Source organism: Populus alba, chromosome 11 (genome assembly GCF_005239225.2).
Source record: "Populus alba chromosome 11, ASM523922v2, whole genome shotgun sequence".
Classification (NCBI taxonomy): domain Eukaryota; kingdom Viridiplantae; phylum Streptophyta; class Magnoliopsida; order Malpighiales; family Salicaceae; genus Populus; species Populus alba.
The window spans coordinates 21,683,167-21,695,701 of NC_133294.1; the positions used below are offsets into that span (position 1 = coordinate 21,683,167).

General features: G+C 32.2%; 1 protein-coding gene across 1 annotated transcript; it reads left to right on the forward strand.

Moving 5' to 3' along the window:
* The first annotated feature begins 9,633 nt into the window (after positions 1-9,633).
* Positions 9,634-12,267, forward strand: LOC118040847 (protein DMR6-LIKE OXYGENASE 2). The gene is made up of 4 exons (XM_035047892.2): positions 9,634-9,916; positions 10,371-10,618; positions 10,873-11,194; positions 11,769-12,267. Exons 1-4 carry the CDS (start codon positions 9,692-9,694, stop codon positions 12,024-12,026), a joined length of 1,053 nt encoding a protein of 350 aa, XP_034903783.1. The 5' UTR covers positions 9,634-9,691; the 3' UTR covers positions 12,027-12,267.
* Positions 12,268-12,535: the final 268 nt, after the last annotated feature.

Here is a 12,535-nt window from a genome sequence, read left to right on the forward strand (position 1 = left end):
AATGATCTAAAGATCGGGTCACAGGTTTCCAGCCTATATACTGAATTTATGAAAAAATGAAAAAGATATATTATATAATATAAACAGAATGTAAATAATAACAATAATAATAGTAATAACAATAACAACAACAATAACAATAACAACAACAACAACAACAACAACAATAATAATAATAATAAAAAGAGGAGGAAGAAATTAATGAGAACTTTGAGATGGAAGATTAATGTAAGGATTAAACAATAATAAAAACAAATGTCAAGGTTAGAGGATCCACCAATGGTATTTCAAACAAGTATAATATAAACTCTTATTACTCAATTTGGAAACCACACACGAGGGAGGTTCCAATCAGATGATTTGTCATTAATAGCTCATTATAAATTATTAACATGATCATATTAATTATCTCATTTACATAACACCAAACTTTTAAATATTATCAGGAATTCATGATGTTAATTGATGTTAACAACAAATCAAGTACCTTTCATAGCCCCAGGTGTAGGTAATACCATACGGTTGGGTTATGAGAGTGCCAAGCATTTGTTGTACCAAGTATTATACAACACAAATTTAGATTAACCATTTAACAAGCAAGGTATTAAGAATTAGTAAGATAAAAAGATAAGACATGTTAATATTAAACATTAAGGTCCATATTGAGTTTACACCATACTTGTTCTTACACCATTAGTGTAACCTTTTCACCTTGACATAATAAACTTAGCCAAACATAATGAAGAAAAGAAACATAAATAAACAAAATAAAAACATAAATAAAATACAAGTTAACTAAGGAAAGGAAAGGAAATGAAAAGCATAAACAAGAAATTAATGAAAGCAAAACTTAAGAATTACAAAAAAATATAAAGAGAGAAATAAAGAGCATGAACTTGATCTGAACAACCAAGCCCCTAAATACATGGCAAATGCCTCCTTTTATAGGCCAAAATTTGGAATTATTGCTTTGATGACTCATTGTTGAGTGGGTGGCCAACTTTTGACTTAGTGAAAATCCTTATCATCTTGTCTAAATAAAACGAAAATGCTAGCATCAGAACTGGGTCCAGATGTCCGAATGAAAGTTCTAGGAAACTCTCTTAGCTTTCCAGAAAAAAAAATGAGGTCATTTGGACTTCTAGAACTCAAGATATGGGCTGAACACTGAACAGTGTTGGGCTGCAGGACAGATTCGGACTTCTCCGTTGTTGCTATAATTTGGACTTGAAAACGGCCTTCTTAGATCTTGATGTCCAAATGAAAGTTGTAGGCCTATGTCTTATCAAATCTCTGTAAAAATTTCAGATCATTTGGATATCTAGAACTCAAGATATGACCCAATTACCGAACAGTGTTCCAGTTTGGACTGCACCAACGTCTCTTTTCTAAGCTTCACCCTTCTTTATCTTCAAAATTTCCGTAGTTGAATTCATCAATCAATCCTTTGATTTATGTGATATGCCTGCATTTAAGATGAACATTTACCATATATTAGGGTAATTTATAATATTAGACTTGTTATTATAAAACATGCTTTAGTTAAGGAGTTATTGATACTTTAAGTGCAAAATGATGATATAAACCCTTGATAAACATGCACTTTTAAGTACTAATCACACCCCCCAACCAGCTTATTACTAGTCCCTAGTAATCAAAGTGTTAAAATAGAAAAACAATTTGCAAGTTCCACAAAGCAAGGCATTCATCATTCAACTTCCATTAATCTATCCAGATAAACAAACTCTCATTTCTGCTTCATATTACTTAAACAAGATATTAATAAATCTTCTTTTTATGTGCTCAATGTATGAAAACATATATGATGGGGCTATTGTTGGAAGAAAACAATATGATGTTCTAATGTTTAAGGTTAACTTCCTTGGGTTGAGATTATTTTTCTTCTTTTTTTTTCTTTTTTTTTATTTAAACATACAACTTAAAACACAATGCATCTTTAACCCATGTAACGAGCTTTAGGCTAATGACTCCCAGACCAGTTGGTCTTAGGGCATTAGGTGTTGAGACACCTCTACGAGCTTAGCAACTCGGGTTGCAGATACTGATACGTAGATAGTGCAATGTTTGATTCCCTTAAGCTTTTCTCCTTAACCCATGTAACAAGCTTTGGGCCAATAGCTCCCAAGTCAGTTGACTTTAGGGTATTAAGTGTTAAAACACCCCTTCGGGCTTAATTGCTTAGGTTAGGGAGGCTACGAAACCAAACTTATCTACGTTTTTATTCATCATTATTATCACATTTTTTTTTATGCAAATTATGTACTATCCTTTTCCCTTAGTTGTTACCTTTAACAAAAGAACATAAATAATGTAATAATCCAATGTGCAACCCACAATCATATGTTAAAGCGTGTGTGTGTGAAAATGAAGATTTATTGAATTTTTTTTCCTTTTTTAAATTGAATTTTTTTCAATTTTATCTTTAATATTGGATTGATTGGGAACTGAGTTTCATAATTTGTTTTGATTTGCTTTCTATCGAGTTATTTTGGTCTCATAATCCAGGTTTGACAGATTAATTCAAGTTGACTCTTTTTTTTAAAAAAAAAAAATTTGTTCCTCAGCATTGTATTGATTGAAAATTGAGCTTCAATATGGTTTTTTTTTTTTTTTTTGCTTACCTATAAAATTATCATGGTCTTATGATCCGGGTTATGAATTTTACATGTTAACCTAGATTGACCCGGGTCATCGATCTAATATATTGTTGTCTCAATATATTTTTTTTAAAAGATGTTTTGAAAAAAAAAAAAAAAGTAGCCAAACTAAGTTATTTTTTGGTTGTCCAAATTGTCTTTAGATTTGTCAAATTGACTGGGTCACATCAAATTAATTTTTACAAGGTATTTTTTTTTTAAATACATTAATAATAATTGAATATTTTATTGGAGTTTTCTTAAAAAATGATCTAATCCATAACATACCGTGGATAAATTATGTAGTGATTTTCTAATTTTTGTTACTTCCTCGTATAGGAACACAACGAACTAGTATGAAATGATAATTTCGTTGATTCTTGCTTATAGGGTTTGCCTTTCTTCATAGCTAGCCATGACAATTTGCCGCGTTGGCAGTTGTATTTTTTCAACAACCTAATAGTTTTAATAGTTTATTTTTTTAGTGGTAGAAGAAAACTATCCTTATTATAGTTTAAAATTTATTAGATCTCTAAATATAACCTAAAAAAATAAAAATACTTGACAAACATATCATGTGACACTTTTTACGACTCCCATTGCCCAATGCATTTAGGTGAAATCTATTTAATATATAGTGGTTGATGTAAGAAAAATGTCAACAATGGTTAAATAGCTAGATTTGAATAAAATAGCAATAATAACCTATAAATTCAAATGAATACCATCATTTTATAGTGTATTTAATCATATCCAATCAACTTAAAAATATTATAACAAAAAAAATAATGAAGTATATTTTTTTAATCTAAAATTATTAAACCCAATTCAATCTAGTTTGAGTTTTAATTTTTTATATATAAATAATAGTGTTTTATATCATCATCTTCTAGTATCGTCGCCATCTTCATGGTCCACAATCTGCCATCAACAGTGACGACTTAAGCAATGATACAAGAAAAACCAAGCAACATGAGATCCTTCTGGATTTTTCATTCCAAGTTGCTAGAATCTCAGTAAAATTTAATTTATTTAAAATAATTAAATTACATAAAAATAGAGACATTATACTTTTTTTCCCTAAGAAAAAATAATGTTTTAGAAAAAAATAAAAAAATAAGTTTTGTAATTAGAGGAGGGTTTTCGGTGGAGTGAGGTTGTGGGTAGAAATATTTGTTTCATTTGCTCGCAAACCTCATTCAATTAGAGATTTACATGATTATTAATTTTAAAATTTATTAAATTAATTAAGATGTACAAACTATTTAAAAATCCATATTAATCTTAAAAAAATATTTTGTTCCATTTGATGTCAATAGTACACCACTTGGTAGGATAAATCAAACAAAGTGTAGTCTCTTTCAAGGTCCAATTCAAGCTATGGACCCGGCAATAACTTCTAGATCCACGAGTCAATAATTTTTATTGTTAAATACACTCAGCTTCTAGTAATACAGGGTGGTAAAATAATTTTTTTTCTTGCTTGCTCTTTTTTCTCATCACGTTTTCAGTACCTACATATTCTTTGAAAAAAAGAAAGAAAAAAGAAGGTCGCTAAAACATTAAAAAAAAAAAGAAAAAAAAGAAAAAAGATCATGACCGACACCATTTGAACTCTAAAATAAAGCTGATCTTATTGTCAATAAGTTTGTCTTTATAGAGGAGAAAACAAAAGAAAAAACTAAGCATGTGAACTGGACTTCTAGAACCATCCATGTGTCAGGTTAGAATAAAATTCTCTTTACAACAAATTATTAAAGATTGTATTTTTTATAAATTTTTATTAGAATTTTTATCTAATTAAATAAAAATAGAATCCCTCCCGCGGTCAGTGTACCCTCCTCCATGAATGACGTTTCTCAAGGGAGGTCACCATGGTTATGTCATGCATGACGTTGTCATGGTATATGATCATAGCGAAGACTGGCTGTGATGATAGACGAGTCCAAAAGGTTATCGAATTAAGCCAACTCTTGCCTGTCTGCTGCCTGCCACTAGCCACTAATTAAGACTTGAGGTGCCGACTGTTTGGTAATGTGTTTTTTATATGGGTTTTATCAATCTTTTCATCCTTGGGATCTGGTGGAGCATACGTACGTGATGCATAATTAATTTAGTTATAAAAAAATATAATGCTAAATTCCTATGCACGCACGTTAAATTCAAGAATTGTATGTAACATATAATTATAATTAAAGTAGGGGTTATCATTTTTGGGTTGATTTGATTTTTATTAAAAAAAATAATCAAACTGAAATTATTATTTTTTTCAAAAAATACCGAAACCAAACCGAAATCTGTTCAAACAGGCCGGTTTCGGTTCAGTTTGGCTTTTTAGAATAAAAACCGGTTCAAACCGGTTTGGCTTGGTTTTAGCTCAGTTTTTTTTGGTTTGGTTTTGTTTTTCCAGTTTCAGCTCGGTTTGATTCGATTTTTTTTTTGTTTTAGGCTTATAAAGTAGAGCCATCAATTTTCTATTTTTTTTTTATTGATTGAAATTAAACTTAGAAAACTTCTATCTTGAAACTAAAAATCGAAAGGTAATATTTTGTTTTAGAAAAATATAAAAATGATACTTTATTTTCTTAATACATATTGATTTCATATTTATTCTTTATTTTTAAAGAAATATTATTGTATCATTTAGTTTCATAATTTAATTAAAAAAAAAGAGCTTAATTAGGAAACAACAAGAAATCAAATAATGCATAAGTGAATTCATAAATTATCATGAACTTTTAAACAATTAGAAGGATTTTGACATGGGTTGATCTAGCATAAGAGTTTTTATTTTTATTTTTTGTTTTTATATATTATTGAAAAATATCCAATATGCATGATAAACTATAGTTTATGATCATATGTGCTTTCTACTGGTGTGAGAAAAAATAATTTATAATAAACTTATGTTAAGAAATTGTGATTCAAAGTATTTAGTTATATGTTTTCTTTTTTCAACTTGACATCAAAATTTTTTTTTCCTGTTTTTCTCTTTATAAGTGACAAGATAAATCCAATATATATGTTTAATTTTTCAGTAAATATCAAAATTTTATTGATTAAAACTTAGAAATATTAACACGTTATTAGAGAATAATATAAAACAGTATCTTGAGACCTCACCAAACAACTTAAGCTATTGAGTTAAGATGATTTTTTTGACATGGTATCATGATCTTGTTGACTAAAAAGATCAGGAGTTTGAATCTCATTACCCTCATTCTATTTGATAAAAATTAAGCACAAGGTAGTGAGGGCTTGTGTAAGTTTCTACCCCCAAAAGATCTCACTTGAAGAGGTGTTAATGGTTTTTGAACATTTAGTTTCAAGTTCAAAGAGCAGTCAATCAAGTCTAAGATAATGACCATCCTCTTTTGGCATACCCAAGGAAATAACCTTCCTTCCTTGGATATAACGTTGGGGAAGAACTCAACTTTTATAAACTTAACTACATTTGACGTCTTAAACTCTAATTTCCCTATACTTTTTTAAGTGTATAAAAGTCCTCCAATAACTCACCATATTTTCATCAAACATGAATACATATGTAATGGATATTTATCCCGCATTAAATGTTATCAGGGTAATTACATTGCATGTCTTTTTATTCATAAAAGACAAGACTCGTGGGCTATAAATATATCATGAGACCTTCATAACAAAAGTTCATAATTTTCATTCTATACTGCACATATATTTTCAGAGCATCTTTCTCTATAATATTCTTGTATTTTCTCTCTCTAAAAAGATATTTATTTAGGCATCAAAGAGTCATCACCTCCATTAAAAGGGGTCTTTTATAGGCATTAGCCATGAACAACTTTGGCCTACCAAAGACCAAGTATAAACTATCAACTACCTTAGTTAGGGAGAATAAAAGAGATTGCTTGGATCAATTGATTAATTGATTGTTTAACCAGGAGCCATATTCCTAAGCTGGTTGGATTTTTGGGACATCACCAATGATGTTATCTGTGGGAAATTGATCAAAAAACCATCGATTTCTTCCTAAAACTTGTTTTTATCATTTTCAAGGCATTTCATGGCTCACAACTAATACCCCTTAGAGATAGGAAACGGGGCAAATTAGCTTGTTGCCGTGGACACTCTTAGCCTACATGAGCTTCAACAACTCACTAGTCAGGTGCAACTCCTCACCCAGGCTATATTAACAACCTGAATGCAAAATCAAACCTTACCAACTTAGCAAGTCTTAACACCATCAACAACACACAATGTTTTAACATCAGGATCATTAGCTGCATCAGGAGCTCGTAGACAATTACATTACTTAGAGGAGACTAGATAGAATGATGTTCATGAAAGTTTCTCAAGGGATCACTCGCGTCATTATCACACCCATGCTTAGAGCAAACACTCCAAACATATTCCCCTTAGTTACTATGGGTTTTACATGGTCATCATAATCGTCATTTTACACCAAGCCCTTTGGGCTCTCAAGAGCCCAACAAACAAAGAGCAAAGAGACAGTCTATGTACGAGCACACTTGAGGGAATGATCATACCCAAAGGAATGCTTATAATCCCTATCAGTGGAGGTTTTCTCCTTTATCCAAACACATATTAAAAACTCTACTCTTTAAGGACTACTTTTTCATAAATATTAGTTTGAACAACTATGATGACTTGGCCGACCTAAGGGAGTATATGTAAAATATACGCAATAGCTTAAAGTTGATCATCTAAGATTATGACTCAATGTGCAGAATATTCCATTCAACCTTTAGAGGATTCATGTGTGCTTAGTATAACAACTTGGAACCAAACTTTATTGAAGGTTTCAATGACCTATGTGCGAAGCTAGTGGCATACTTTAACACAAGGATACCCACTAAGAAAACCTTCACAGATCTTTTCAATGTTGCCTAACAAGAGGGCGAGTCTATACAAGCATATTTGAGGAGATTCAACACGAAGATGTTCAAGGTGGAAGAATTGATTAAGTCAGTACCCTTGAAAGCTTTAATAAGAGGAGTAAGGGAACATGCTCTCTAGAATAAACTTTATGTTTTACTAGATAAAAGATTATCCAAAGTAAAGCAATTCATGAAAAATCATAAATGGGTTGAAGATGTCAGTGTACTTCGACATGGACCTCCTTGTTTTTTATAAAGACAACCAATATCAATGATTTTCCAAGTAAAGTAATTAGGGTACCTGAAAAGCCTCTCTCATATCTATCACTTAGATCACCCTAGGATGTATAATCCTTAATAAGAATGTAAGTTTCTTAAATATGAATGCCTTATTCAAAATAACTTTTCATTTTCTCTAGGTGGCCCTTTAGGACGATAGCCCTACCACTCTCGAAAGGATGAATGCGATCTTTTTAATGTTATATGCACCACTCTTCAAGGGACGAATGTGATCTTCCAAGTGCTATATGCATCATTCTCCATTGGATGAATATGATCTCTCTAATGCTATATACACCACTCGTCAGGGATGGATGTGATTTCTCTAATGCTATATGCATCACTCTTCGTAGTGCCATGTACATCACTTTTAGTAGGGGGCTCTTAAGGCTCATGATAATAATGGGAAAGCTCCTAGCTCCTACTCTCTAAAGAGCCGATAATCACTTAGAAATTTCTAAGTATAGGTTAATCCTTTTTGGGTTCCAACTAGCAACTTAGAAATTCTCTAAGTATGGGATCGACACTCGATTTACTTAGAGATAAGACTTCCTTTAAAACAAGTTGATTTCCTCCTATGGGTTTCCCCTGGCCACTTAAAAGTATTTCTAAGTACAGGCTCCTTCCCCATGTTTTTCTCTTACCCTTTAGGGAAACTTTTGAATTATGGTTTCCTTTATGCTCCTTCACATAGGTTGTCTAGTATATCATCCAATGTTTCCACCTTTTTTTTCACATGATGAAAATTCAACAAACTCACCATAACAACTGAGTAATTTTATAAGTCTTTACGTATCAATATCGTAAAGACTTGGGGGGCTACTGATAAACATATTTTTAATGAGCTTAAAAAACCCCTTAAGTCCAATCATTTCTTAACACGTCTAAGGGAATGAGTATGCCTCAAATAGGGACTTGATAGTGTGCCAAATCCCAAGCATGCTGGGTCTGGCGCCAACCACATCCAGATGCTTTTTGGGCTTGACAGTGTACCAAGCCCGTCACTTGGATTTGGCAATTAGCCAAATCTAAGGTAACATGGGTCTTATAAAAATGGCAGACTCAATTCACTTGAATTTGACAGGCAGCCAAATCCAAGGTAACGTGAGTTTGACAAACATCGTAGACCTGAGGCATTTAGACTTGACATTCCACCAAGTCCAAAGACATTTGAACTTGACAGTCAGTCAAGTCCAAGACGACGTAGGTCTTGCAAACATGTCAGATCCAAGATATTTGGACTTAGCAATTAGGTAAGTCCAAGACAATAATCATCCTCTCTTGGCACATCTAAAGGAATGGCTTTCCTTTCTTGGGTATAACCTCGGGGAAGAACTCAGCTTCTATAAGCTTAGGACCAATTAATTAACCAATTATCCAACTTGGGATTCCTATTTTCAAATTAGTTGGATTTTTGAGACATCATTAGCTAGCTTCCATCTTCGAGAATTCAAACAAAATTTCACTGCATAATCCCAAATTTAATTTATTGCATTGAATTAAACAAAAATATATTTTTTTTTTCTCTACATTTTGCCATAGGGATAATCAAATATTTCCTTTCTCACTCTCTTTAAAATGCTAAACTACAAACAAGTTCACAAATATTAACATTTTTTTAAAATCTTGATTTGAGTTGCAAGTAGATTTAGTTTTTACGTGTTTTTCCTTGAGGATAAATATGACGTGGGAAAGAAACTAGAACAATCGGATTAAATAATAAAACTTTATCTTATTTGTGTTCACATTGTCATAATTCATGTTATTTGAAACGTTTTGGTGACCTCATGTGCTGTCCTATAAATATGGCCATACACACCTCCATTTCCATGAGATTGACAGCTTATCAAGAATCAATTGCATTCTGATCACCTAGTCATGGCTCCCACCGCCAAGCTACTACTGGCCGACCTTGCATCTTCAGGTGTAAAACAAATTCCTTCCAACTACATCCGTCCCATCTCCGACCGTCCGAATCTCTCCGATGTTCAGATTTCTGATGGCTCGATTCCTCTAATTGACCTTCATGGCCTTAATGGTCCCAACCACTCTACTATAATCCAACAAATTGGCCGAGCATGTCAAAGGGATGGCTTCTTTCAGGTATGAAACTACGATCATTATTTGTTGCTATTCCATTCTCACTTGACTCTTTCTTTCACGTTGCTCAGACTTTGTCATAGGTATCTTGTAGATATTGTGTGATTTGACCACTCTTACTGTTAATTAATTAATCTTAACAAAAAAAAAAGATATTGATTTATTAAATTGAACTTAAAAGATATTGTTTTAAGATTGCGTTACTTTTAGATTTTAGCTAATTTTGCTTTCGTTTTTCATTTCTACATCGACCAGTCAATTTTGCTATTATATAAAGAGTTTGTAAGTTAGATTTTATGAAGTTATTATGATTTATTAAATTTCATAATAAATTAAACATATTTCTTCTAACTGTTTATGACTTCTACAGTTTATAAACACCGTTGATTTTTTTCCCTTCATTACGTACATGCTGCATCAAGTTGTTCTAACAGAATATATGCACCGTTCGTGTCAGGTGAAGAATCACGGGATACCAGAGGAAATGATCAGTATCATACTTGACATAGCTAGACAGTTCTTCAAATTGCCTGAAAGTGAAAGGTTAAAAAATTACTCCGACGATCCCACCAAGACAACCAGGTTGTCTACTAGTTTCAATATTAAGACAGAACAAGTTTCAAGCTGGAGAGATTTCTTGAGACTTCATTGTTATCCTCTCGAAGATTACGTACATGAATGGCCTAGCAATCCTCCATCATTCAGGTAATTAATTGATTGTAACCAAGCTAAAAGCAAGCATTGTGTACTCCAAACTTTTTGTAAATTAGTCCCCTTGTGGGTTTTTTTATGACAATTTAATAGTTTTTCTAAAGTTTTAATAGTTTTTTAAATCTCATCTTTTACAAATAAAACTAAAATGCATTTAAAAGGGATAATTTAGAATTTATTAGCAGTAAACTTTGATCAAGAGGGTAATTTATGATTTTAAAAACCTAAAAGTGGTCCCATTCGAACAGGAAAGATGTGGCTGAATATTGCACAAGTGTTAGAGGTCTAGTGTTGAGGCTGCTTGAGGCCATATCCGAGAGCTTGGGTTTGGAAAGAGACTGTATTGATAAGAAATTAGGCGGGCATGGACAACATATGGCTATGAACTACTATCCACCCTGTCCACAGCCAGAGCTCACATATGGATTGCCTGGACATACCGACCCTAATTTAATCACCATCCTGTTACAAGATGACGTGCCTGGATTGCAGGTTCTAAGAAACGGCAAGTGGATTGCTGTGAATCCGATTCCCAATACTTTCATCGTCAACATCGGTGATCAAATGCAGGTGAACTTCTCTGTCCTTTCCCGTTTTCTGGACAAAATAATTAAACAAAATGGAGTTTCATCTTACATTCAATCAATCTGTGAGTCAGTTATAAAATCCGGCCTCGTCCCAGATGTTAACTCGGTAACTCGTTGGTTCAAAATCTAGCTAGGGTTGAGTTAATAAAAATTAAATTTTTTTAATAAAATATTGAATTCGTCTAGATCAATTTATTTAATCTGTGATTTGTTACTTGAGCTTTAAATCAGGTCAGCGGATATAAATTGATTTGGTGGGGTGGATCTCATCACTGGATGTGGATGGGAATGTGCTTCTGGCATGCCATTAATTAAAAGTTAGGGGGAAATGAATATTTAGCAATGGACCTACCGCACCATTGGATTTATATTGATAATTTTAAATAATAAAATGCTCCAACAACCTCTAATCATTGTTAATTACATCTGCAAGTCCACGAGCTTAATTTGATGATTAATTATCAAGCATGAGTTCCACAATGCATTAATTAACAACCTTTTTTATTCTTTTCTTATTCTAACAAATTCTTTTTTATTTTTTAATTTATTATGATAAGGTACTTAGCAATGATCGTTACAAGAGTGTGCTTCACCGGGCAGTTGTGAACAGTGATAAAGACCGAATATCTATACCGACGTTCTATTGTCCTTCACCGGATGCTGTAATCGGGCCTCCGAAGGAGCTAGTCGACGACGAGCATCCTGCAGTCTATAGAGATTTTACGTACGGTGAATACTATGAGAAGTTTTGGAAAAAGGGACTTGTAAAAGAATGTTGCTTGGACTTGTTCAAGCAGGGGAGAGCCAAAAGATAAAATTAAGGGGCAAGATTTCAGTTGCATTATTATTTTAGTTAAAATCATATAAATTATTAAGGGAAGGCTGGAAAAACAATTTTCTTGCAGGGGCTTGCCACCCCTCTGTGTTCAAGCCTTCTAATAATACAACCTAGAAAAAACATTTACATGTATTCCTCTAACTATGTATTAATAAATTAGCTTTTCATTACTGTATCACATTACAAAAAAAAAAAAAAAAAAACAAAGATAATTAGCATTTAATTAGTGTCTTGGAATAGAGTAATTGTGTTTGATAATAATACATTAAAGAGAATAATTATCTATGTTCTATGTTACATATAATTAGTTAATAATTGATAAAACAAAATAAAATATAAAAAATTATTTTATCGATATTGTGATACTAAATGAATTATAATATGCATTATAAAAATAGATTTTGTTCCGGGGAATATTTTTCTAAGCTTCTACAGGTAGAATGAAGAAAACAATCAAATGAGGGGTATAACTCAATTGATCATGCT

Bases quoted from the DNA above. Each gene is read 5' to 3' on its own strand.
- LOC118040847 (XM_035047892.2), top strand. From the start codon at position 9,692: ATGGCTCCCACCGCCAAGCTACTACTGGCCGACCTTGCATCTTCAGGT. The intron at 9,917-10,370 runs GTATGAAACTAC...CGTTCGTGTCAG, and splicing joins AAAGGGATGGCTTCTTTCAG to GTGAAGAATCACGGGATACC. The intron at 11,195-11,768 runs GTGAACTTCTCT...TATTATGATAAG, and splicing joins ACATCGGTGATCAAATGCAG to GTACTTAGCAATGATCGTTA.